The 26,591-nt window shown below is 39.8% G+C and overlaps 1 protein-coding gene across 13 annotated transcripts in view; it reads left to right on the top strand.

Moving 5' to 3' along the window:
• myo18a.L (myosin XVIIIA L homeolog) overlaps positions 1 to 26,111 on the top strand; it is a 193,543-nt gene extending 167,432 nt beyond the window's left edge. For 12 of the 13 annotated variants that reach the window (XM_041581711.1, XM_041581712.1, XM_041581709.1 and 9 more), the window contains 14 exons: positions 2,169 to 2,292; positions 4,328 to 4,528; positions 6,442 to 6,552; positions 6,638 to 6,742; positions 6,838 to 6,984; positions 8,378 to 8,491; positions 10,195 to 10,311; positions 11,869 to 11,952; positions 13,581 to 13,718; positions 14,799 to 14,984; positions 15,362 to 15,501; positions 15,630 to 15,674; positions 23,522 to 23,644; positions 24,715 to 26,111. In XM_041581711.1, the coding sequence (XP_041437645.1) occupies positions 2,169 to 2,292; positions 4,328 to 4,528; positions 6,442 to 6,552; positions 6,638 to 6,742; positions 6,838 to 6,984; positions 8,378 to 8,491; positions 10,195 to 10,311; positions 11,869 to 11,952; positions 13,581 to 13,718; positions 14,799 to 14,984; positions 15,362 to 15,501; positions 15,630 to 15,674; positions 23,522 to 23,644; positions 24,715 to 26,107 (3,028 nt within the window). In that variant the 3' untranslated portion in view covers positions 26,108 to 26,111. The remainder of the gene's footprint in view (positions 1 to 2,168; positions 2,293 to 4,327; positions 4,529 to 6,441; positions 6,553 to 6,637; positions 6,743 to 6,837; positions 6,985 to 8,377; positions 8,492 to 10,194; positions 10,312 to 11,868; positions 11,953 to 13,580; positions 13,719 to 14,798; positions 14,985 to 15,361; positions 15,502 to 15,629; positions 15,675 to 23,521; positions 23,645 to 24,714) is intronic. The other variant, XM_041581717.1, reaches the window with a different exon arrangement.
• The last annotated feature ends 480 nt before the right edge of the window (positions 26,112 to 26,591 follow it).

The following is a 26,591-nucleotide window of genomic DNA, read 5'->3' on the forward strand; positions in this document are numbered from 1 at the left end:
AGCAACCCTAGTTGGGATGCAGCATTTATAAATACATGCAACAAAGGCTATAAAGGTGATTTTCTGACTTTTTTTTTATGCCATCAGTAAGAGAGAGAGGGGCAATTGTCTAGGGAGCATCAGTGCTATATGTTCAGTATATTATGCACATTTGTTCCTCTCTGTGATCCCAGAGACCCTAATACTGATCTGGCCATTTTCAGTCAATGGACACTGATTTCTTATAGTGCAGTATAAATGTTACATGAATTACAAATCAACATTTTGTCACAAAGACCCAAGGATATTGGTAAAAGGACACACGGGAAAACAAATTCGATGTCCATACAGCGACTGCAAAGGGCAAGTTCTTTGAAAGCCTGTTCTGAATTGTTTAGGCTTTGCTTCCCTCTCATTCCATGCTTCTCTCATTGTGCCTCTAGCAGTGGACAGATAACGGCGAGGGCAGCCTGTGGTACATTTAGGTTTCAGCTTCAATTAATCTGTCCGGCTGTGTCTAGGAACAAATTCCAATGGGCAGTCCTACAACCAGGGGCAGGCTTGAAAATTAAAGCAGAATATTATTTTTGACTTTAAAGGCATAATGGCGGAGAACTGTAGCCGCAGCATCACAGTGTGACTATATAATTAAGGCAGTGTTTGCAGAAAGGCAGTAAGAAAGCTGGCCAGCAGTCTCATTCTCCTAGGTATTGCGGTTTGTTTTCCTCAATTTGCATGAACAAAGGTGATATCGCTTATTAGTCCTCTGTTCTCACTTTGAGCAGCAGGCTCAGAGACGTAGCACGGCGAGTAAAGCAAATATCTCATCTTGTTTACAACTTAAACATGTAGTAGAAAACAAGGCATAGAAGATCAGTACTGAGATTAGCTCAGGGCTAATTTCAAATCTTCAGAATGGAAATTTTAAAGCAAGAAGCAAGCAATTTAAGTCTAAAATAATTTACAAAAAAATTGTAGCAGTGCAGCATTTTTAACTGTAATTCTTATTTGAACATATGTAGCAAAACAACCAGAGGGGGGGGGGTCTAAGAAACAACCAATCAGCAGGTAGTATTTACTGGACATGTGTCTCTGTGTTGTGTTCTAAAACTAGATAATGTCCCACATATTCACCTGTTGATTGTGCAAACACTTACTACAGCACCTATAGCAACAGTTGATATCTCTGGGCATAGATAATATAGATTAGTGGGGAGATGGTGCCTATAGTTCCAGTGGATAATAGTCTCTGGGATGGAACTGTGGCTGTGGGATAGCCGGTATAGTAAGGAGAGATGGTGCCTATAGTAGCAGTGGGATAGCAGGTATAGTAGGGAGAGAAGGTCCCTAAAGTAACAATGGGATAATAGCCTCTGGGAAGGGACTGTGGCTGTGGGATAGCAGGTATAGTAGGGAGAGATGGTGTCTATAGTAACAGTGGATAATAGTCTCTGGGAAGGGAGTGTGGCTGTGGGATAGCAAGTATAGTAGGGAGAGATGGTGTCTATAGTAACAGTGGGATAATAGTCTCTGGGAAGGGACTGTGGCTGTGGGATAGCAGGTATGGTAGGGGGAGATTGTGCCTATAGTAACAGTGGGATAATAGTCTCTGGGAAGGGAGTGTGACTGTGGGAAAGCAGGTATAGTAGGGACAGATGGTGTCTATAGTAACAGTGGGATAATAGTCTCTGGGAAGGGACTGTGGCTGTGGGATAGCAGGTATAGTAGGGAGAGATGGTGCCTATAGTAACAGTGGGATACTAGTCTCTGGGAAGGGACTGTGGGATAGCAGGTATACTAGGGAGAGATGGTGCCTATAGTAGCAGTGGGATAATAGTCTCTGGGAAGGGACTGTGACTGTGGGATAGCAGGTATAGTAGCGAGAGATGGTGCCTATAGTAACAGTGGGATAATAGTCTCTGGGAAGGGACTGTGGGATAGCAGGTATAGTAGGGAGAGATGGTGCCTATAGTAGCAGTGGGATAATAGTCTCTGGGAAGGGACTGTGACTGTGGGATAGCAGGTATAGTAGGGAGAGGTAGTGCTTATTACAGGTGGGGATGAGTGCTCTGTGGGACCATTCCCTCTTATTTTTATTATTATTATTATTATTATTATTATTATTATTATTATATTAGTCTTCATGATGAGAATGTAACATTTACACAAGACTTCTTTCTTTGATCCAGGTTCGACACCGAGCTTGCACAGGCACAAGAAGAAGCTCAACGAGAAAAGATACAGAGGGAGAAGTTGAGTAGAGAGAAGGATATGCTGACGTCAGAAGTCTTCAGTCTGAGGCAGCAGTTGGAGGTAAACAAAATTACTTATCCAAGTGACAAATCTTCAGTTAGCTCAGGAACAGGACACTAAAGAATGGGGCAAACACTTTATCATTCAATGTAACTGGAACCTTTACATCAGTTCCATTAATCTGCCATCAACAAACAGAAGGCCAGCAGTATCTCTTTAATAGGTGTTTTATTGTTCCTAAATCATGCTTAATTACAACTTGTTGGCTACATCCATTGAACATTATGCTCTTATCATCTTGTTTGATGTCTTAACTAGATACAGGCTGCATGAATTGCTTAAGGGTAAGGTCACACCTGGATATTCGAGGAGATTTAGTCGCCCGGCGACTAATCGCCTCTTCTTTGAGAGTTTTTTCATTATAGCAGGCGGAAGACAGGGGGAAGCCGTTCGGGAGATTAGTCGCCCCCCAAAGAAGAGGCGATTAGCCGCCAGGTGACTAAATCTCCCCAAATCTCCAGGTATGACCTTACCTTAGAGATGTCCTCAAGATGTCCTCAGTGCTACCATGGCCTGTGATCTCTCAGGAACACATGTAACTACTCAGTACAAACATTTGGATGTATGGCCTCTTATGGTTCCTGCAGACCAGTGTTTGGAAATGCTACACACTTAACAGATGCCAAGCCACAGATATCTGTTCAATCAATGTATTCTGTCCCCTAGATCAGGGTTTAACCGCTTTTTTTTCCAGGGGCCCCAGATTAAATAATTTGCAAATCAAAATATGATATTGGAACTAATTATTCACATTGTTTTACATATGACTTTTATATTGTAAAAATAAATATCACCTTATAATCAAATGATGTAGACCTTACCTTAATAGCTGGTGTCCAAATTTGGGTCTGGATCTACAGGTTTAGAATCTCTGCCCCAGATCTTTGTAACCATCCAGCACAAGTGTGCTCCTAAAATAGTGAAGCAAAATCCCATTGCTTCAGCAGAGGAATTCTCTCACTTGTGTTTTTTTTGTAAATTAACGTGGTGAGTTCTGACTACATAATGTACAGTAGACTTCTACATTATAGGCTTCCTAAATTAGGCAGCAGTCCCACTGAGCTGAATTCTGTAGCCCTGGAGCCGCTGCTAATTTCAGAGGCTTGGAATATTATTTTCCTTGCTTAAAGCTGATTTGTATGGGTGTTTGCTTCTCCAGAATTTCATTTACTCCTTACACAATCGCCTTACGTGTTTATCTCAGCAGGAGAATACTTTCTCCTCTCTTCCTCAAGCTTGAAGTCAGTAAGAGTCTCATTGCTGTCATTTTTTTACCTACCCTAGGATTTCTTGTTTCTTCCAACTCCCTCTTAGCAATTGTGTAACAGTGAATTTGTAATATAGCTCAAAGGTAAAAAAAAAATAGCAGGTTTTAACTTGCAATCATTTTATAAATGGATGAATGTAACACAAGGAAATGATGGAACTTTTTCAGACTTGTATTGCAGTCATGAAAGATTAGATTGGTAGTGAAATAATACTGCACTGGTGATTGGCTTAAACTGCAAAAACATGGGCAACCACGCGCTCCTTTTTTTCAAACAACCTTTAAAGATTGCAGATGATGGAGACAGAACAGACAGAACCCAGCAGAGCAGGTTTTGAACTGGAAAAATGGGGCAATAGCATTCATGAATGATTGGACTGGATACCAGACAGTAGCAAATAACAATAGTCAAGGTTAAAATATAGTCGTTGACCATATTCACAATATAATGAGGAAATGGATCAAATGTATGCAAAAGGACTTTATATCACCTGAAGCAATGGAGCAAAATGAGTGGTTATGAAACTAAAAAGTCGTTGGGAATGTAAGTGTTGGTGGTCATCAAACACCATTAAGGTAGAGTAAATGAAGAGCATTGGGAATATTAAAATCTTCGTTTTATTACCTATTATTTGAGAATTCAATATTACTAATAGACAATTTGTGATATCAAGTGATTGTCTCAATTTCAAAAATCAAATTCGCTAAAGCAGATCCTTGTTTCTGTGATCTCCTTGCTCAGTGCTTGCTTGTATGTCATCTTTTCAGGAGAAAGACACAGAGATCACCATCTCATCACAGAAGGTAGATCAGTTAGAAGCAGAGCTTCAAGACCTCTCATGCCAGGAGTCCAAGGATGAGGCTTCCCTCGCAAAAGTGAAGAAGCAGTTGCGTGACCTTGAAGCTAAAGTCAAAGACCAAGAAGAAGAACTTGATGAACAGGCTGGAACCATTCAGATGCTGGAACAGGTATTGAAATAATGAAAAGCACACATGATATACAACAGAGCAAGTGTCTCCAACCAATCCTGGACCACTTAGATAAGATGAACCACCCCTTTAAGACAGTGACCAAGTAACTGGAGTGTTCTTCTAGTACAGTCTGGTTGGGATAAGAACACCAATACATAGCCTTAGTATATTTTAGAGGAAGACCACTTGCTATATGTTTGCCTGTCTTAGAGCCTCTCAAAAAGGGCCTTATCTAACTGTGTTGTATGCTCTTATATTTATCTGGGCTATGACTGAAGTATTCATGCAAGGCTATGATTGGCAGAAAGGCCTTAGGAGAAGTTAAGGGGCATTTTGAAAAAAAAACCAAAACAATGAACATTGGCCATAGGTAAACACCTCTGTAGATGCAAGAGAAAGGTAGGAAACGGAATATAGTTATAAGGTTGCCATACACGGAGTGATCGCCAAACGAGCGGATCTCTCTCCAATATGCCCACCTTGAGGTGGGCAATATTGGGCTGATCTGATAGTGGGCCCTAGGGCCCAACGATCAGATCCTAACGAACAGGGACGGGCTGGTCGGATCGTGGGACCGCATCAACGAACAGAGGCGGCTGCGATCCGACGAGATTTTTTGTCCCATCCCATAGAGATATGGCTGACTTTCGGCCAGATCTCGATCGGGGAAGCCTGTCGGGGGGGCCCCATACACGGGCTAATAAGCTGCCTTCTTAAAAGGTATGTATTGAATCCCTATTATTTAGCAAAGTACCAAATCCTCCTAATACAGATTGGGCTAAATATATTGGATTCTAAAAAAAATTGTTGCCTTCCATAATCAAAAATGTAAGTGTTAGGATTTAGTTTGGCTAACCCATCAGGATTTGGCTGAATATGAATCCTGCAATAGGTGACAGGTCTGGCCACATCACATGCAAAATCACATTCAACAAGTAAAAGGGAAGATGAAGAAAAGAGAAATATTTTGCTTTCCCATTGAATGTGCTTTGAGGCCATTCCAGGCTTTTTGTCACTAAGGCTTGTCTCGAATAAAAAAAATGAAGACACATTTCCAATCCCCACTACAATAAACTCTTCTTCTCAGCTGTAGGCGTATTGCTAGACATGTACAGATGATATGGCTTGGTATTTTTGTATTATCTTTAGCAAAATAAAGTCTGTTCCAGACAGACAGGCTGTGCAATTCATGTATAGGCAGTAAAACACCCAGCTGGTGAAAACTCCTCCTTTAGCCTCTTCATAGCTATCTCCAGCAGCTGTTCTCCGGACATCACCTATAATTCTTCCAATTGTAAGCTGTTAAAATAAAAGTGCCATTAGCTTGTCCGCACATTAGGGAGTGATTGCAGAGTCAGCGACTAGGCTAGGGAGATGAATGGTCATCTGGAGACTTTCTTGGCCTCTGTTCCTGTACCCTCAGCAATTATGGCTCTCTCTTCAGTGCTTATATCAATGTGTTGTAGGGAATGCAGCCTAGCGGCTATGGGCTGCCTTTCTCTTAGTACTCACTAGGGGTGGAGAAATGTGGAAGTACTGCTATTTGGACAGATTCCCTCCTTTATCTTATGCCCGGCATGATTTCAAAAGTAAATCTGTGCATCACATTGAAAATATCACATTAGCTTGTATACAGTTTAGTACTTGGCTTTTGACTGCCAATTAAGGATAACTTTTTAATTTGCTAGCTATTAAAATAACTTTGATGTAGGCCTGCATGTGCAGCATGTTTGAGTATATTGCTAGGAGATATGTGTCCTGTACAGAACTATGGAAATATGAAAGGTCACCTGATGTATGACCGTCTTATTAAGGAAAAAAACAATGGAAGCACTATGTGGCCTTTTATGATTCAGTTATGTATGTTCATATACTAATATTCAGTAATTTAATTTATAATTGTTCTCCAGGCTAAGCTGCGCCTTGAGATGGAGATGGAACGACTCAGGCAATCTCACTCCAAGGAGCTTGAAGCCAAAGATGAAGAAGTGGAAGATATTCGTCAGTCTTGCCAGAAAAAGGTAAAAGTACTGAGTGGCTATTGCTCAATTACTCATCCTAATATGCTGATACTGTGTCTTAACATTTTATTTTATCCATTTGCAGCTTAGGCAGATGGAGTTGCAGCTTGAAGAAGAATATGAGGAGAAGCAGAAGGTTCTCAGAGAGAAGAGGGATCTGGAGAGTCGGCTGAACTCAGTGAGCGAGCAGGTAAATAATTACAGGGGAGAAAGTGAGATCAGCATATATTCCTAAATAAGCAAATTCGTATTGTAAAAAAAATGGTTGCTGTTGACTTCCTTTAGGTCAGCACTCGTGATTTTGAAACGGAGAAGCGTTTGAGGAAGGATCTGAAGAGGACAAAGGCTCTACTCGCTGATGCCCAAATTATGTTGGATCACTTAAAGAACAATGCCCCCAGTAAGCGTGAGATTGCACAGCTCAGGAGCCAGGTAAGTACCCTGGGTTACAGAAACATTGTCATTAGAACTTTGGATCCAATCTTTCTGAATGCAAAATATTCAGTTTGCCTTGGGATACAATTCCTACACATTTTTATATAATTTTCTCTTTTCCAGCCCTTTCTGGATAGTTTACAAGTGTCACTCATTATATTTCATCCACATGTAGACAGTGGTATTCTGTAGATGTGACAAGGAAACTTTTAGTGCAGATACGGATAGTTTATAATTTAGTCTTTCATTCTTTTTGTTTGCACAGTGGAAATACAGTATGTATAATTCGTATTTCCACTAAAGTTATATTGTGATAAAGTGTTTCCAATGAGTCAGGGGCACAGTATGCATGCCATATATATGGCCATGAGAGACCTTGAGATATTTTGTCTGATTGGGTAATATAAGGTCCAATATAGACATCCTTCCTAAAACTATTGTTTGGAAAGCCACACCTCTGCATAGGGGATGTTGAGAGCTGTAGTTGCTCAGTTGCCAAGACTGTTGTGCTCAAGGCTGCCCCTACTTGCTTTATATTGGAGTCCGCATTTGTTAATAGTGGCCATTTGCTTAGTCGGAAAATGACTCCCTGCATTTATTTGGTGGGCAAGGTATGTCGGGACAGTATCCCACTTAAATAAGTTAAACTGAAATCCTAATACTTGCCAATAAGTGATAGGAATGCAAAATGTTCCACTGGCCTTGTGCAAATGTGTTTTTCTGGGTGCAGTTATGTGCTTTGCACCAAGGGGGCACATGATAAATGATGCCCAGTATGTGGCGGTATATATTCCACGTGTTAAATAACAAGTTAGTAGAAAGACAAAGCATCACCCTTTGCCAATATCTGGAATAAGCCACTGTCGCTGAGACTGCCTTTGCTTATCTTGCAGTGACACAATAAATCCTCGATTTACAGAACTGTTATTTACTTGGCAAGGAAATATTTTAGCAAGACTGATACACTGATCCATAAATCAGGCTTTGTCTGTTCTGTAACACAAACTGGATACAGTGCATGAAAGGGCAAAATTAAGTCATGAATTTTCTTGTGTAATCTCATGCCGAGAACCCGAGGCACTTTAATGCTTGTTGGTAAATCATTCCTGAGCTTCCATCGGTTCAGAGGAGGGTTACTAGCATGGCTGATGTAAAATGGACTTTGGGGAGTTCCATTATTTATATCATTAGCGCTGTCTATTCTGTGACCCCCTAAGCTGTTGTTTAGGTACAAATTTTGGCATTCTCAAAGTTGACAAGTTGGGTAGCACCATCACCTTCTTGTCCTACTATCTTGCATTGTACACCTACTGTCCTGCACTCTGCTAGAAGGCTGTCTCTCTCTTTTTCTCTCTCTGTTCTCATGAAAAACCTTGTGTTTTCAATGCAGCTAGAGGAGTCTGAGTTTACCAGTGCGGCTGCCGTGAAAGCCCGGAAAGCAATGGAAGTGGAAATGGAGGATCTCCATCTTCAGATTGATGATATCTCTAAAGCCAAGACAGCGGTAAGGAGCATCGTATTTGCCTTCAGCTCCTGCTTCTCTCTCTCCAGGAGGCTACTATATAGATCACTCTGACAGCACAAAGCTGCGCAGCTTTATATCATTATGTAGTAAGGAGGAGGCGAACGTGTACCTGAGGGATTCTTTCCTAGTGTCCTAGTTAAACAGGGAAAATTACTAAAAGTGAATCTTTAAAATAAAAGAGCGCAGTATAGAACACAGTAGGAGAAGGGAAGACATTCTTTTCTCATGGAGACATGTACAAGTGCAATTACACAAAGAATTCATCTGTGCATTGAAGACTAATGTTACAAGTGGTGTTTGGTCACAGTTTGGTAAAATTAAATACTAAGGCCTCGTGGAAAGATTCATTACTTCTATGTCTGGGCAACCATCTATAGGACCCACTTGAGAAGAATCCATTTCCACGACATTCTGTTCAATGTGCAGATGGGTTTAAGGGTGATGTCTCCAAATGCATAACAAATCCACATGCTATAAGCCTATTTAATAGTTTATTTAGGTGCATGCTGATTGTCTCCTCAAAAACAGGTACATTCTGCATGCATCTATATTAAAGGAACAGTAACACCAAAAAATTATATGTGAGCATTATTCAGTAATAGCTGCATGAAGGGGGGGGGTCTTTTAAAGCCAGACACAGTATAAAACCCAGACTAGTAATCTCTTAAAAAAAAAAAAATTGGAACTGCTCACATATAACAAAACTTATCATTGCACCGCCTTGCTGGTAACAAGTCTTAAGAAAGAGATTGTCTGCACTTAACCTCTCAGCTGCTGATTGCAGAGCATCATTTTGCCTTGTTGCATTTCATTAAATTCAATGGGAAGAAGGAAGAGGCAGCCCTGGGAAATGTGTTTTCGTTTAACCTGGACTTAATACATTTCAGCCATTAGATTCATTTGGATTTCTCCCTCCAGCAGTAATAAGATAGATGACGGTGTGCCTGAGCCAGGGAAGTCATTCTGCTTTGGAATTATGTGCTAATAGATTCATTAAGTTTCTGAAGCTGGTATTATTCTTTTTATTAATTGTGCCCCCCCTTCCGCCTCACCCCTCCCAGTCCCCTTCTCTCACTCGCTTGCTCGGGGTAGCAGAGTGTAGGGTGCTGCAGTAAACAGCTACTACTTTATTATGCCTTATATGTATACTGCTAAAGGAAAATACTGAAATACATACTACTTTCCCTGTACTTTGAGTCCTTATCAGCCAGCACTGCAAGGCAACAGTTCTAACCACTGAGCCACTGTGCTGCCATGTTGTACCAGTCTGTCCCATGGCATTGCTTTAAAAAATATCTTTCAGTGATAATTCTGCCCTGGTCCCATAAGGCCAACCACGAAGAACTATCCTGAAATAGATGTCTTCAATTGATATCTTTATTTTCAGCAGCAAAACTGCTCTGCTTCCCTAATGGCCTAATACTGAACTATTCCTAGGGATTTATTTCCAACATAAATATTTCCCATGACTACCAGTTATGTGACTTGATATGGTCACATTTTAAAGGACAACAATATTCCATGTACAAAGTAATTGTCATCAGTTTTGTTCTTTCCATGTTAATAACCAGGAAATCATTGTTGGATGCACATGGAAGATTCTTTCTCTGCACCCATACATAGGCTTTTTATGTCCGTGTTATTGAATGCATCTATCGAAACCATTGTATTTCTTATTGCAGCTGGAAGAGCAGATGAGCCGTCTGCAAAGAGAGAAGAACGAGCTACAGAGTCGCATGGAAGAAGACCAGGAGGACATGAATGAGCTCATGAAGAAACAGAAAGCTGCAGTTGCTCAGGTGACACTCCCTGTTTCTTACTTCATCCGAGTACATGGCTTGTAACATAACTGGCAATGAGCTTGTATGTCATTCGTTCTAAATCTGAATATGCCCAGCATTTAAATCATGGTTTTATTTCATTACCATCATAAGAGCTGATGTTAATAAAGGTAGCTTAAGCATGAATTATGTAAGCGGTTCTACTTGGAAAGTTTGCCTAGGTCCCGTTAACCTATAGCAACTAATAGTCTGTTATCTCTTGTTTTTTAGTCTTACTAGTCTATTGCAGTTAAGATACGGAAAACAACATTTTTGTCATTGGTTGACAAGGTCAACCTCTGCCTTTGTTATCCAATAAACCTTGTGACTGTGAAAGCAGTGGTTTTCATATATTTTGGATTCTCGACACCTTCAAGGACCTATGTTGGGCTTCCCAAGTTCTTAATATGGTCACAGGAACATTTCTTTTATTGACACGCCGGAACAGCAAGGGTCTAGTAACCATGAGGCTGGGTATTAAATACTATTTAGTAGAGTAGATAGACAGTATAGCAAAATTGTATCTGTATTGGCTTTCAACTCCTCACCCTAGCTACTGCTTCAGGCTGTGATGGGGTTGGGTTTGGATGGGCTCCACAGTTTGGAGACCTTTGCCTTTAAATAAACGAGGTAGGTTATTCTGTTCATATAATGCAGTTCTGTCTATTATGCATGAGTGGGGTCTGGTGCCTGTATTTTGCTCACCTCCACTGACCTAAGAGGCAGCCCCTCTAGTAATCCTCTATTAATGGTGCTGTGGCAGTGGTGGTCTACGGAGAAAGCCTTGCAAGAAATATGGCAGCCACCTCCAAGAGAGCAATTGCTTCTAGATAGGTATTCAATAAATATCCTATGTAAACAATACATCCGTTCTGTAGAACACTTAATAGCAGATGAACGTATTCTGAATAGGTTATATTTTTCATATTTTCAGTTGCTTTATGGACAATTTCTGCTTATGCTGGTTAGCAATCTAAACATTCTGGGACAGCAGGGGAATCTGCCCACCAGATGGACCCAGTGTTTTTAATAACTGCCTGCGTGTAACAGCTGTAGAGCCACAGGCTGGCCATGTCTGTTCAGACCCATGTCGCCTGGCCTGTCACTGCACTGATGTATACAATGTATATAACTAATGCACAGTGAGATTTTCTCACAGGTATATTATAAATATGCAGATAATAGCTGGCTGACCTCAACTCTGTCTCTTCAGGCCTTTCATGGCTTATGCCCTGCGGCACAGATTATTGCATGTTGAGCTGGCAGATCTTGGCCGCTGTGATCAGAAATACAAAACCATTTTAAAATCTGCAGCTTGGAAGCATCCCTGCTTAATAAATGCACCACTTTATCAATAGATTAACTACTTGTAATGTAAGTAAAGCAGATTGGCTTCTGTTACAGTCAGGTTAGCCTACCCTAGGGGCCACAGGAGTAGTGGCGTCCTATTGTTCTGAGCTGAATGGCTTGGGTGAAAGTTTCCCCGGTATCCCTTTCCCAGCCCACTGAAACAATCTTTGTCATTCTCTCTTTTAGTCCTCTCGAGACCTGGCACAAATCAATGATCTGCAGGCTCAGCTGGAGGAAGCCAACAAAGAAAAGCAGGAGATGCAAGAAAAGGTAAGAGGGAAAGGGACTTTTCTAGATGATCTTGCAGGTTTTGACTTTCACAGAAGCATAACTTTTCCCACCGTGCACCAGAGATTATGACTACAGCTACTTTGTAGTGGTGATGAAGATCTCCGTGGGTGCTTCCCATTACCATACATGCAAGTGCTGCTCGCAAGCTCTCATCTGGCAATAAAAGCCCTAACTCATACACCCTTGTGTTTTTGGACTGCAGTCAGAGTGCTATGGCCGCACATCCTTTTGTGGTGAAGTTGAATCATTTGACATCTCCTAATTATGTTGGCAAAGTGCCAGATCAACCACACCACCATACCCACTGGAACAGTGAATCATCTTCCCAGCACAGTCATACTCATATCATATCATTTATGCAGCTTTATGCTCATTTATCAGGCAATGAGTTCATAGAATACTGGTAGGACAGGGCATAAAAAGTTTTATTATAGAAAGTGGCTGCACCTGGGCTCTTGCTAATCTAGTCTTTAAAAGAGTAGCTGAATAAGGGGTGCAAGGCTGCAGGAACCAGCATGTTAAGCCTGTGTGTGCGGGAAAAGTCCGACAGCCTTACAACGACTTTACAAATCATCCCCTGATTAGGCACATTAAGGAAAAAGTAGCAATTTTGTCAAAGCCAAACCAGCATCAACGTATTTGACCTTGATAATGCCTTGTTAGGAAGCAAAGCTCTTTCTTTCCCGCATTCCTTATGAAGCAAAACTCTTGCTTCCCCTTCATTCCTGTCAGAAGCACAGATTTGTTATTGACGAGGAACAGTATTTAGATACTGTGGCAAATTTGCCGATTTTTTTACATTTATTACAATGCAGTTTTGTTGCCTATATCCATATTGTTCATCCCCTAATGTGTTTTTTGTCTTTTCATGCTTTTACAGCTGATGACCCCATGTGCTCTACATAACTATCCTGCCAATAACGTGCTTCCTTATCTGTTCATATTACTGACCTCCTTACAAATAATCAAGCCCAGCCAACAATTAATTGTTCCCAGCGGACTTTCTTTTTCAGTATAGCTCATCATATTTCACTTGGCTCTCTGTTTATTAGTTATATAATCTCATATAGTGTAACTAATTATATGAAGCTCTTTCCACTGAATTTGTCAGTCACGTGGGTTCACTAGCCCTATACATCTGCCAGGGTCACTAATATATCACTGATGCTCTCTGTAGTCCACTAATACACTGCTAATATTCAGCTTGGTGGAAGCTGCAGTCAAGAGCCGCCGTCCATCAAAATTCACGAGGGCTCATGGTACTAGTCCACCACCTGTCCTGGTGTCCTGTCAGTTAAGTAGAATGGGGACCCAAATTAAAATGAAGGATGTCTTAACTGGTTGGTAGGGAAAATAAGACCTTAGCATCCAGATAGCTGCCAAAATACCAAACTGGAGAGCTGCTAAACTAAAAGCCAAATAACTGAAAAGCCTGCTGATTGGTTGCTAATCTTGTATTACGTTACCCCCCACTTTTTACTATTTGCAGCTTGTTCCCATGGTTAAAGACCACATCAAGGATGTGAAGACTCCTGAACCCATGACTATTTCGAAATGTATACAAATAGTTGTTTGTCCCCATATGTGATTCCAATTTTTTTGTGCAGTTGCAAGGCTTGCAGAGTCAGCTGGAGTTCCTGGAGCAATCGATGGTGGATAAGTCTGTGGTGAGCAGGCAGGAGGCCAAGATTCGGGAGCTAGAGACACGTCTCGAGTTCGAAAGAACACAGGTGAAACGCATGGAGGTAAGTGTATCCCTGAATTCCAAACAATGCTTCTATACAACTGGGGTCTTTTCTTTGGTATAATGCAATGGGAAGGGGGGGAAAAAAGCAGTTCCATCCTGAAGTGCTGGCTCCTTCTCAAAGCTCAGTATCAGGCACAATGCACTGAGATGGCCGCCTCCACACCAATATTACAGCTAAAAAAATACATTTGTTGGATCACAAATAACATTTTAAATTATAGAGTGAATTATTTGCTATGTATACAGTGTATTTTAGAAAAAATAGTAAACCATAAAAAAGGTATGTCAAAATACATTTTATAATATAATAATAATAATATTATAATAGAATAATTATGACTGGAGAGAGGGTTGGCTAAATAAACCAGTAAGGGAAATGTACCAGCTCGACCTATTACTCATATTATTAGATTAGAAATTGATTGACACATAAAAGGCTGGAATAATTCATGGGGAAATATAACCAGTTACCATAGTTGATTTCAACTTGCATTTATGTTTCCCATTAATTGACAGTAAATAATGTGGCTAAGATTTGTATGTACAGTAAGCTGTAAGTGAATATATCATATTTTACATATTATCCTTTGCTGCCACAATGTTTTCTACTGAACATCATTTTGCTGTGTTTACCAAAGTATGGTGTGCCCTAAAGTGTATACAATAGACCTAGATATACAGCAATAGTTTGTTTTTCTTTTATTTTTTTGTTCTTGGGTTTTTTTTTGTGTAAACTTCCCTCTGTAAGAACTATTGCATTCACATTTCAAACTAGGGTAATGGGGTAGTGGCCAAGCTATGGGCCTTTCTTTCTAGGCAGCCATGCAGACTCCCTTTAGCTCATGCTGACCTTCTAAAAGCTGTTTGAAGCACCCTCAGGCAAGTTTTTTTTTTTTACCTAGCATTTCATCAGTTTTGGTTTCTTTTCTTATCAAAAGAGACTGTATATGTAACTTGCAAATTAAGGGTTGCCTTGTTCTGGTTTCATGGTGGGCAGCTTGAGTAAGCCAGGAACAGTAGTGAGCTCCAGAACTAAAAAGAAGTTGGCAATGTATAGTAAGACTGTTTCACCCAATAGAGCTTAGTCACCCGTCTGAAGGAAAACATGGAGAAACTGACCGAGGAGCGTGACCAGCGAGCAGCAGCAGAGAACAGAGAGAAAGAGCAGAACAAGAGGATTCAACGGCAGATCAGGGATACAAAGGAGGAAATGGGAGAACTTGCTAAGAAGGAGGCAGAGGCGAGTCGCAAGAAGCATGAGTTGGTAAGTAAACTGCATTTAGATTTCTTCATTTGTCCTGAGTCTTGCCCTGTATTTATTTATATATATATATATATATATATATATATATATATATATATATATATATATATGTATATATATATATATATATATATATATATATATATATATATGCATATGCATATACATATACATACACACACATTCAATAAACACAGAATAACCTTTCTCTTCTTTGACCGGCCTATTAGAAATGTACGTAAAGCCACTTTGCTCTGTCATCTTCAGGAAAGTGTCCTTGATCAGTGGATCTTGTGGTTTCATATTTTCCAACTGGTTACAGAACTGCACGTTAGGTTACTTTTAACAAACCTAGTAAATCTTTTTTTTTTCTGAAGGAAATGGACCTGGAAAGCCTAGAAGCTGCAAACCAAAGCTTACAATCAGACCTTAAGTTGGCCTTTAAGCGCATTGGTGACCTGCAGGCAGCCATTGAGGATGAGATGGAGAGTGATGATAATGAGGACCTCATAAATAGGTAGGCACCTGCCCTTCTTTCTCTCAGCTTTTTACCACCTCATTCTTTTCAATTGTTTTTTTTTCTCCTGCCAAAAGTTTTTTCTCATAAACATGTTTTCATCATTTATTTTATGTCCATGTTTTCAGTCTGCAGGACATGGTGACCAAGTATCATAAGCGAAAGAATAGAAAGTGAGGATGGAAAGTTATCTCACATTTCTCCCCCCCCCCCCCCCCCCCTCATACCCTCAGCATGCTCAGAGCATCCATCTTAAATGTAATCCACATCCCTCATACAACCAGCTGCCTCCTGGCATAACCGCATGGCCCCTTTTGACCCTTCTGTGATGAAGATGTGCATGTCTACTCCGTTAACCCAATTTACCTTACATGTATATTTCAGATCTGCAAAATGCTCCCTTTTTAACATGGTTTGTTTACAATAACCCAGCATTTAATTTGTTCCTCACCTAATTATTCATATTTTGTGTAAAGTTCTGATCCATTTTTTTAGTGACAACATGAGGTTTGTAAGTCTAATTTTGCTCTGTCAGGTTTTAACTTGCATTGCCCATTGTTGTGGTGCAGTGTTTCTCCATTAATAGCTGGTGCTAATTCGAGCTGTTGTATGGCAATGCACATGGCAAGCTCCAGTTAGTCATGAGTTGTAGAAGTTGATTGGACATTTAATGCTGTATACAATGATGTGTGTATGTAAAGAGTGGTAAATGGCTTTGCATTTGAGAGGTTAGTAGCACCACCCAGTGATTCTCCAGGGGTCCAGGAGAATGGGTAATTCCCAAGCACTGAAGAATTAATTTTCCCATCTCAAGAGTGGACTTCCCACCATTTCTGGATTAGAGTTAAAAAAAAAAAAAAAAAGGACCAAGATATATTCCCAATTAAAATAGGGCATAGGTACAATTTACGGAGAGTCTGGCCCGCAAACATTTGACCAGTTATAATATCATATCTAATACTGAGCTGTCCCAGAACTTTAGCATTAATATCCTTGAACCTACAGAGCCTACAAGCTCTGCTAGATCTATAAGCTCCTGGTTGTTGTTTGGTGCTGCTCACTGGAACAATGTCCTCCACAGTGACCCATATTAGAATAGCCTTAGGCAAACAAGAATTTTAACATTTACATTTCCACTTAATGCCAACGGTTTACTGAACATTTTAGGGTAATAAGTCTAATGGGACTTTCAGCAGAAACATTCCCTGATTTCGCCCATTGGCTAAGGTGTTCCCCTTAAAATATTGTAGTGCATCTGACTTATTTACAACTGCACCACTTTTGACATGTTTTTCTCTTAAAAAAAAAAAAAAAGTAGTTTCAGCACTTTAAGGCATAAGAAGTTAAAATATAAAGCAACTCTTTAAGTTTTGACTAAAGGAAATCAGTTTCCATGTTACTGTTCCCTCCTCTTGTTAATTAAAGACCTAGCAGATATTTTGGTGCAAATGAAATTTGTTTCACATAAAAAAAATCTGCAACAACCCTGTAAAATATAATAATTATTATTTCAGGAAAAAAAAAATCATTCTCCCCTTTAAGCCCCCTTCTTCGCTCTCCCCTAGTCTCTAGGGAATAAATAGTCTTTTCCTGGAGGATAAAATACTCTGTCTGGATTATGCCACATACTGGTATGCTAAACATGCTCTCAATTTAAAGGAAACTTTCTCCTCCTTTCCCGTGAGATCCTTCTTCTGTGCTTCAATCATCCTGGTAAATGGGAGGGTAGAGAATAAAGAGGATAATAGAGGCAAGAACTGCAGGGCGGGGAGGAAGGTGTTAGTGTTTATAACATTATCCAACCAAGCAGGAAGGAATTATTTTGATTTCCTTGCAGCACAGCTACAGTAGCCATTCCCTTCACACATAATGAGAGCAGGAGATTGCTCTGTATTCAGACAGAGTCACCAGAAAATGCTTTAAGCATGCAGAGAATGGGTTTAGGAAATCTACACAGCGGTTTCGGAAATCAGATCAGCGGTATGCGGGGGGTTGGAGGTGGGGGGAATGGGACTACTGTTTCTCTGCTCTGGGATGAGGAGAATATTTACGGCAGAACTGCATATGTCAAGCAGATTTACAGTTTCTGCGTGGTCCCTCTTTAGGTATAAGTCAAATGGGAAGTCATTATGGTCTCTGGTTCCCCGTTCTCTTTTTAAAATTACTGTTTACCTGGCCTGTTAAATGGAGTAATTCATCTTGTAGGAGCCATTAAATAAGGGTTATACTGCCACTGGCCCTCTCCCGGCTGGTAGTTGTCTAAAGCAATAGCTCAGCAAGTCCTCGAGACTTTAGACCCAAATGTGCACTTGTTTGTGCGATGTTTCCCAGCCAACTCAAAATTCCACCAGGATATCATAAAAACAGTCGTAACTTTGGTTAAATATATCAGTTGCCCCATACTCCTATATATTATATCTCCTGCATGCTTGACCTATGTGTCTATATACTGATTTTAATGTTTGATGCGAAAAGCCACTATCCTCAGCCCCCCCCCCACCCAAAAAAGCATTGAGAGTTTTATACCTGAAATTTGTCCAGTGTATGGTCATTTTGTGGTCAGAAATTAGAACAATTGCTTTGTAGCCTTTCATAGCTTGCTAACAGGCCCTGAAGTTTTTAGGATTCAGGAGTACTCTGTGGGTCAACACAACCATTAATGGTATTGTAGCAAGATTGGCTTCTGTTTTCACAGGGTGTTATATTGACACTGTTATTGTTTCTTTACAAAATGTTATGTCCTTTATAACTGGTTGGGTACCATAAGTGAACAGCATGGTAGGAAAATTGACCCTGACCACTCTTAAGGAGATAACGCCAACCAGTTTGGGCGATTTCTGACCCAATTGGCCTCAAGCAAGCTGATTTTAGTATCAAATTCTGTTTCTAATAAGTATGGGACCTGTTATCCAGAATGCTTGGGACTTGGAGTTTTCCGGATAACAGGTCTTTCCATTATTTGGATCTTCATACCTTAAAGGGATACTGTCAAGGGAAAAAATGTTTTTTTTTTAAACGCATCAGTTAATAGTGCTGCTCCAGCAGAATTCTGCACTGAAATCCATTTCTCAAAAGAGCAAACAGATTTTTTTATATTCAATTTTGAAATCCGACATGGAGCTAGACATATTGTCAATTTCCCAGCTGCCCCAAGTCATGTGACTTGTTTTTTGATAAACTTCAATCACTCTTTACTGCTGTACTGCAAGTTGGAGTGATATCACCCCCCCTCCCTTTCCCCCCCAGCAGCCAAACAAAATAACAATGGGAAGGTAACCAGATAGCAGCTCCCTAACACAAGATAACAGCTGCCTGGTAGATTTAAGAACAACACTCAATAGTAAAAATCAATGTCTCACTGAGACACATTCAGTTACATTGAGAAGGAAAAACAGCAGCCTGCCAGAAAGCATTTCTCTCCTAAAGTGCAGACACAAGTCACATGACCAGGGGCAGCTGGGAAATTGACAAAATGTCTGGCCCCATGTCAGATTTCAAAATTGAATATAAAAAAAATCTGTTTGCTCTTTTGAGAAATGGATTTCAGTGCAGAATTCTGCTGGAGTAGCACTATTAACTGATGCGTTTTGAAAAAAACATGTTTTCCGATGACAGGATCCCTTTAAGTCTACTAGAAAATCATGTGAACATTAAATTAACGCAATATGCTGGTTTTGCTTCCAATAATTATTCATTGTATTTTAGTTTGGATCAAGTGCAAGTTACTGTTTTATTATTACTGAGATTACTACATTTTGGATTATTTGCATAAAGTAGAGTCTATGGGAGAAGACCTTTGTGTAATTCAGAGCTTTCTGGAGAATAGGTTTCCGGATAATGGATCCCATACCTGTAGTATGCTTTTAAAGTCTTTTGGGCATTTATCCCATTAGCAGTTATCAAGTAAATGGGCTGAATGGTTTTACCTGAGCTGGAAAATGGCCAGTGATGAAACTACAAACGGATCTGCCAGGTAGTAGCCAAGTTTATTTACAATTTCCATGTCCTACTAATTTATATGAGTTTATTCAGATCCAGTTAGAGTGATTATAGTTAACCTTGACTTGGCATGTTCAGCCTTGATCAGTAGTTGCAAAACCTTGCTCTAGTTTCAGATTATTTCATCATGTTATTAAATTCACATGATTTCCATTTGAATAGCAGTATGTTAGACTTTGAAATCCTATACACAGAATTCTATTATACTTGTACTGAAAGACCCATGTACAAGAGTTCTTTTCAAAAAGCATTAACGGGCTGTAGTTATATGTTTAGGTTTCCTAGCCATGTTGTCGTCTTTGTGCAGCCACCGGGATTATAATGGGATCAAACCCAACTCCATTAGGATGAGGTGTATTTTAAAAGTCAAAAGGAGAAATGTAAAAAGGCAAACCTCCACCAAAAGTACTAGTCTTTTCTTTTTCTATTGTGTCTAGTAATTTTGCTCAGCGGCTGTTTGCTCTTCTGGTGAAAGAGGCAAGACTGGTAAAGTCGTAGGATATTGTCTGAAAATATAGGCCATGGCTTTCCCATCCCTGAAAGTGTTTTATATTCATTTAGTTCTAGCAGCAGTGCAGTCCTCTGGACTCTAGATATTTGCATCCAAAGAGCCCAGCAGCTTGCCTAGGTGAAGTCATACTGTGCCATTTGAACTAGACTCCACGCTGTTTAACTTGTCTCTGGCACTGTCAGATTGACATAGGCTTGTGTTAAATGGAAAATATAGAAACACGCCCCATGAATGAACAGTATGGCAACAGGTTATAATGAATTTGTCCAGTTTAAATAGAGTAATGATGTCATTGCTGTGTAATTCATGGACTTAAAAGAACCAACAATAACCAAAATCAAACTTAATTTGACCTATTTCATTACATTAATTATGTAATGAAATCCTGTTTTTCTACAGATGAGTCATTATTTTTCTTTTGCTTATACTAAGCCCCTCACAAACTAGTGTTCATTCATGAGCTGCCTTCAAAAGCCCTACCAGAAAACAACATGTATTTTTAAACCCACGCATTATGCTTCATAGAAATCTTACCCAAAGTGCAACCAAATGTTCTCATTGGCATCTTGGCACCGTCTTCACCAACTGACTGGATCTGAGCAAATCTCCCCAAAAATTTTGTCAAGTTGGCGGAAGATCAGGCTGCCAAGGGCGAAAACCAAAAGGAAGGAATGCTGTTGCAGCAGAATTACAAATAAAGGACACAACTCTGTTGGAGGAGAAATTTGTCCACCGCTTCACCAGCAATTAAACATAACAAAGTGTGTGCACCGTGTTTGCGAATTTCAACTTTCAAATAAATGGTTTCAAGAAGGGGCACTGTAAAGCTGTTGATAAATAGACGATGACTTACTAGACCGTTAATTAATGACGAAAGCGAACTGAACTTGTCTTCAAAACCTACATCCTAGACATGAGGAATCTCTTCATAATAGATTTCGCCACCCTTATTCGTGTTCTATTCCCGTAAGCCTTGGAAACACATCTGTTATTTCAGGTTAATTTCACCAGTGATACTCATGCTTCATTCTACAGCCTTCTGGCAGTTCCCGTTTTGTGTCCCTGTAGATCTCTTTGCTAATGCCGTGGACTGTCACAAAATTGGGACAAAAGAAGGCCTAAAGGGATGATCAGTTGGGAGAAAGTATTCTCTTCAGCAGGAGCTCTAGAATCAGACACATACACAACTAAATATACAAGAATTGGCAACTCCAATTTTCTGGTAGGAGAATCTGTGTTGACCTATGAGAATTCAGGTGTTCAGATTTTGGTAGTCACTACCTGAAGAATTATTGATGTATGGCCAGGGACATACATAATGTGTGTGATTTTCATGTCGGTATTCATTTTTAGAACGTACATGAATACCTAGCTCTGTTGTCAATCTCACAAAGGACAAGTTAATGCCATTTTTTTGAACACCCAAGACGCATTAAACAACATGAAACCTTATTGTGATTCTACGAAGTTGTTCAACTATTGAATCAACTCCACCATAGTGTGAAAACCCTCTTTAAGAATGTATCTACTTTCAGACGCTCATGTCTTTAATGCCCCCTTTCTTTAACGCGTCTGGAAAGCAATCTCCCTGATGAATAGTACCAGATGCTGCCGTGAGGATGAAGAGTTCGGCTGATGACACATTTCCGTGACAGGCGCCTTTTAATACACTCATAGCTGCAAATGAGTTTTCTTTTCAGAGCATCACTAAATATTATGTAACGGCGCCTAGGCTGAAATATTCCCCCCTTACGCACAGCCTATCCCCCTGCCCAGCCTTCTGCTCTAGTCATCTCCAATACGGATGCTGTCCAGAAATGCTGAAATATTTATTGATTTTAAATTATTGTAACAGGCGAGTCGGCTTAAATTACCCGTGATGCTTTCAGGTTTGCAAACGGCTGCCTCGGCGAGCCTTTTCTTCACAGCAATTGGCATTCCCATTTGATACCGCAACTTTACCAGGCTGTCATTATGTCACTAGCTGATTTTAAAAGCAACAAGCTACCGTGGCAGAACAGCGATCCATAATAATAAGGCTGCCTACCCTTTTTATTTTTTTTCGAATCTGTGTTTGGATTTCTAGGTTACAAAACAGGCAATTTATACATTTAGCTCAAGTTGTGTTGCCCTGCAATTAATTTTGAATACCTTTTATAGATTTTTTTTCATAATAGTTTAAAAAAAAAAAAAACCTGTTGAGTTACTGAAATGCTTCAGTGCAGACCAGTGAAAGTTGTGGACCTTGAGTACAAAGGGACAGAGGCCAACACTTTTGAACAAATGCTGTGTGTCATAAATTCTGATAAATAATAAAATGCTAGAAGCTCAAGCCATTATACCTATTGTGGAGCATGCCCACTTATGTTTCTCTTGCCTCTATTAAATTTAATAAAAAAATTAATTCATTTTAAGGCTAGTGTAGAAATGGGACCTGTTATCCAGAATGCTCTGGCCTAGGGTTTTCCAGATAATGGAACTTTCTAATTGGTTCTTCATACCTTAAGTCTACTAAAAAAATCATTTAAACTAAATAAACACACTAGTCCTGTTTTGACTCCAGTAAGGATTAATAAAATTTGAGTTTGAATCAAATAAAAGGTACTGTTTGATTGTAATGGCGAAAAAGAAAATAATTGTTAAAAATTTGAATTATTTGGATAAAAGGGAGTCTGTAGATGGCCTTCCCGTTATTCATAGCTTTCTGGATAATGGGTCTCCAGATAACAGATCCCCTACTTGTAGTTAACTTTTTAATAGAGGGTAAGTTTTATCAGGAGCCAGTTAACCCACCTTGTGTGTTTTTGGGGTGTGATAGTAAACCGGAAAGGCCAAGAGCACATTGATGGTGTCTCATGTGGGTCCATGGTTCGTACCAGAGTTTGAATGTTGAAATTATTGGGGGTTCATTTATGAAATGATAACCTGATCTTTTGTTCAGATTATCAAAATAATGGACCTTGCACTGCCAATTTACATCTATCTGCTAACTGTCAGTATCTCCGAGTTTTTCGTACCTGTTTAAGTCAATTAACTGTACGTTAATTACGTTTTTAAGGCAGGGGTCCCCAGCCTTTTATACCAGGGAGCCACATTCAAATGTAAAAGAAGTTTGAGTGCAACATAAGCATACAGCATCTTGCCACCAAACCAAGAATTCAAAAATAAGTAGCTGCTTTGAGTCCACTGGATGCAACATCCAATGGTTGGTGAGCAACATGTTGCTCGCAAGCCACTGTTTTGGGATAACCGGTTTAGGGGATACAAAATATGTCAATTATGAACAATGAATGCTAGTTTACAACTGAAAAATGCCTGCTTTTTATACTAGTAATTACCACTGTTTTTGCTGCAACTGTATTAATACTTATTGATTCTCTAATACCCTGTTTTGGCCCTTTCCTCAAGAGTAACCCTATAACTAACCCAGTTGGAAGATTTAAGGCTTGTATGGCATGTATTACTAACCCTTCTTATTTAAATCATTATTGACTCTTGATTTCTTGACAGTGATGGAGACTCTGATGCTGATTCAGAGCTTGAAGACAGAGTTGATGGTGTTAAATCCTGGCTTTCCAAGAATAAAGGTTCCTCCAAAGCCTTCTCTGATGATGGCAGCTTGAAAAGCTCCAGGTCAGTGTACCAACATTACTGTCAGTGCATTTTGTATTGAGCTTCTTTTAGAATATGGATTGCTCAGAAATTTAAATTCATCATACATCAGTGCCATCACTATACACAGATGTTTTCATCCTTGTGAAGTTTAAACAATTTGGCATTTAATCTAGAACTTAATCTTTAGTGCCACTCCTTCTGCCTAAGACTATCTTCACATGCAAAACCCTTGCAGTTACATTTTTCTTTACATTACATTTGAGTAAGTACATTTTTAGTGTTTCATGTTTTCCTGACCTTAGTATTAAGAACCTATTATAGTTATTGTGCATACTCATCAGCTTGTACTGAACACAGGTTTGAACAAATGATGTTGTAGTTTCTCTTTCAGCTTTTATTCCTCTGCTGAGGATCATCAGCAAATTGTGTGCGTCATTAACCAGAAAACCAATCAAACTTTATAACTGGGGATTCTCCCCAGTCAATCTGAGCTTACATTCTGTATCAGTCATTTCAGAGTAATTAGTAGTACACCCAAGCATTACATCTCTAATAGCTTATGTTCCCAAATTAATTTTTAAGGCATATATTTATTATTGTGCAGACTCTTCTTATGATCTTTTCATTTAGTTTTCTGGTCAAGGATTTAATCTAACCTTATGTGGCTTGCTGAGAGCAACAATATTTAGACTGCATTACCATCATTGCTAACCTTATTTTTGGCATTTGTTTGTAGCTCTTTCCCCTAATACAGCTAGCATACAATAAACAAAATGTGTTTCACTTCTGTGAAATTAGTGGGATCATCCTTAGGCTCCACCATGCGCTAGAACTACTTTATCCTTTTCTAGGTTGTGAAGATTTGTGCTACATATAAAAGATAGAACCTTTGCATTTTATCATTCTCTGTTGCCTGTTTAATGCAACTGCTTTTCTTCTTTCTTCTTTTTTCCTTCATGTCTCTGTATACTTTTTATTATTGTTCTAATTTATTCATTCTTGTTCTGATTTATTCATGTTTTCCTTTCCTTTCTTTTTACTGTTTCCATGCATTTTCATCACCTCATTTACCTTCAAACAATTAAAAGACTTAGCCAAAGCACAGAGTTGAAGGAAGGCAAAGAGCTAAAGCCAGTTAAACAAGTCAAAGAGTTGGAGGACAGGCCAATATCTGTAATGAGCTCTCTCAGTTATAGGAAGCGGGTGAACATTAAGGACTCTATAGGTGGAAAGGGTGATGAGGGCTCTTTGTTCTCTACTCTGAAAGAAAGGCCAGAGTCTCCTGATAGGTCTTTCAGGAAGGTCCCGAAGGATTCCTCCAATAGTGTGTATGATGATACACTCTCTGTAAGTTCATGGAGGAAATCCCAAGGCAGTGAAGACTTGGAGGATAGAACTTCTGTTGTCTCCCAAGCATTTACTGAAGCATCCAGTCGAGCGAGGAGAGGGCTTGACAAACGCTGGTCTATAGCTAGCCCAGAGTTTGATAAAATGTCTGTTGTGTCCAGTCGTGTATCTAGCAGACGAGGTATTGAGGAGGATGATGACTCAAAATCAACTTTTAGCTTTGGCATTACCAGCCCACCTAGTTTAAGAAGAAGTACATCGAAATTAGACGAGCCGCGCAGCAGTCTGTCAGCATTAAGCCCAACACCTAGTAGAAGATCTGAATATGGCTTGGAGACCCAGAGTATCGGAAGCCGTCCTGATACTCGCTTGTCTCTGGCTAGGAGCTCTTTAGATGATTTTGATGATTCTGTCAGCACAGCTTTTAGTGATACCCGATCATTGTACAGTCACCAGTCTTCTGGACGTAGTTTTTCAGTGCCTCCACAGTCCAGAACGCCTGTATCTGATGAGGTAGGAATCGAAAGCAGAGATGCTCAGCCTGTCTCACACCGGAGCTATTTAGACCCAGACTTGGAGGCTGCAATTAATGAGGTGCTAAACTATAAGCCAATAAAATTCAAGAGGCGCAGCCTTGCTCCAGATTCAGAGGATGATGATGATGCAAAAAGTGTCAAAAGTGTTAAGAGTTCATATAAGGATTCTACAGAGTCTTCTGGGCTGAAAAGATCAGCGTCGGCATTGGAGTTTTCCAGGGCACCTAGCAGGAAAAATAGATCTAGAAAGGCAAGCACTGAGTCCGAGTCTGAAGAAGATCGCAAGAAGAAGAGTTCCAAAAAACGCTCAAAGAAATCAAAGAAGCGGTCAAAGAAAAAAGCATCTGAATCATCTTCCTCCTCTTCCTCCTCCTCATCAGAGTCTGATTCCTCATCTGATTCTACAGTATCCTACCGTAGTGGAAGTAGCGTGAAGAAGGCCCCAAAAAACAGAGAGCCAACATCAGATGATGAAAACCCCCAGGGTACAAAGGATGTTGAGAAAAACAGCAAGCACTCCAAAAAAGATGACAAGAAAAGAAAGAAACAGATGGACAGTGTCATGATGAAATACTTATACCGGCCAGAGAGTGATTAAGGCAGTAGGTGTTTGCTTGAGTGTGTGGACATAGCATGACCTGCACGGAGTGGATTCTTAACATTAACATTTAGCCAGATTTGGTTTTCATTCATTTAACCATTTGCCACTTATTATCAATGTGTGTTGGGCACCTGCCTAGAATTCAAGCAGGGACGTGCATGAAAATTTTGGACATGCACTTATTTCTGCATTTCTGGACCATTTTATGTTTATCCTATTGTATATATGTTTTTTTAGCAGGAATTTGCTAAGAAGGAAGTCTTCTCTGGTGATTTGTTAAATAGGCCTTTAGGTTTAACTGGGTCAGTGAAAGAGCAATAACTTTAGTGATTACTGGTCCTACAACCTAAGAAGGAGAATCTGGGTTTAGGCTGATATTAGGTACCCATGTACAGATGGAGTTTTCAATTAAAGCTATATTGGGATGTCCCAGATTTGTTGATTTTCTATGATGATACCTCAGGTTAATGTTATTCAGGTA

This window comes from Xenopus laevis, chromosome 2L (assembly GCF_017654675.1).
Source record: "Xenopus laevis strain J_2021 chromosome 2L, Xenopus_laevis_v10.1, whole genome shotgun sequence".
In the NCBI taxonomy this organism is placed as follows: domain Eukaryota; kingdom Metazoa; phylum Chordata; class Amphibia; order Anura; family Pipidae; genus Xenopus; species Xenopus laevis.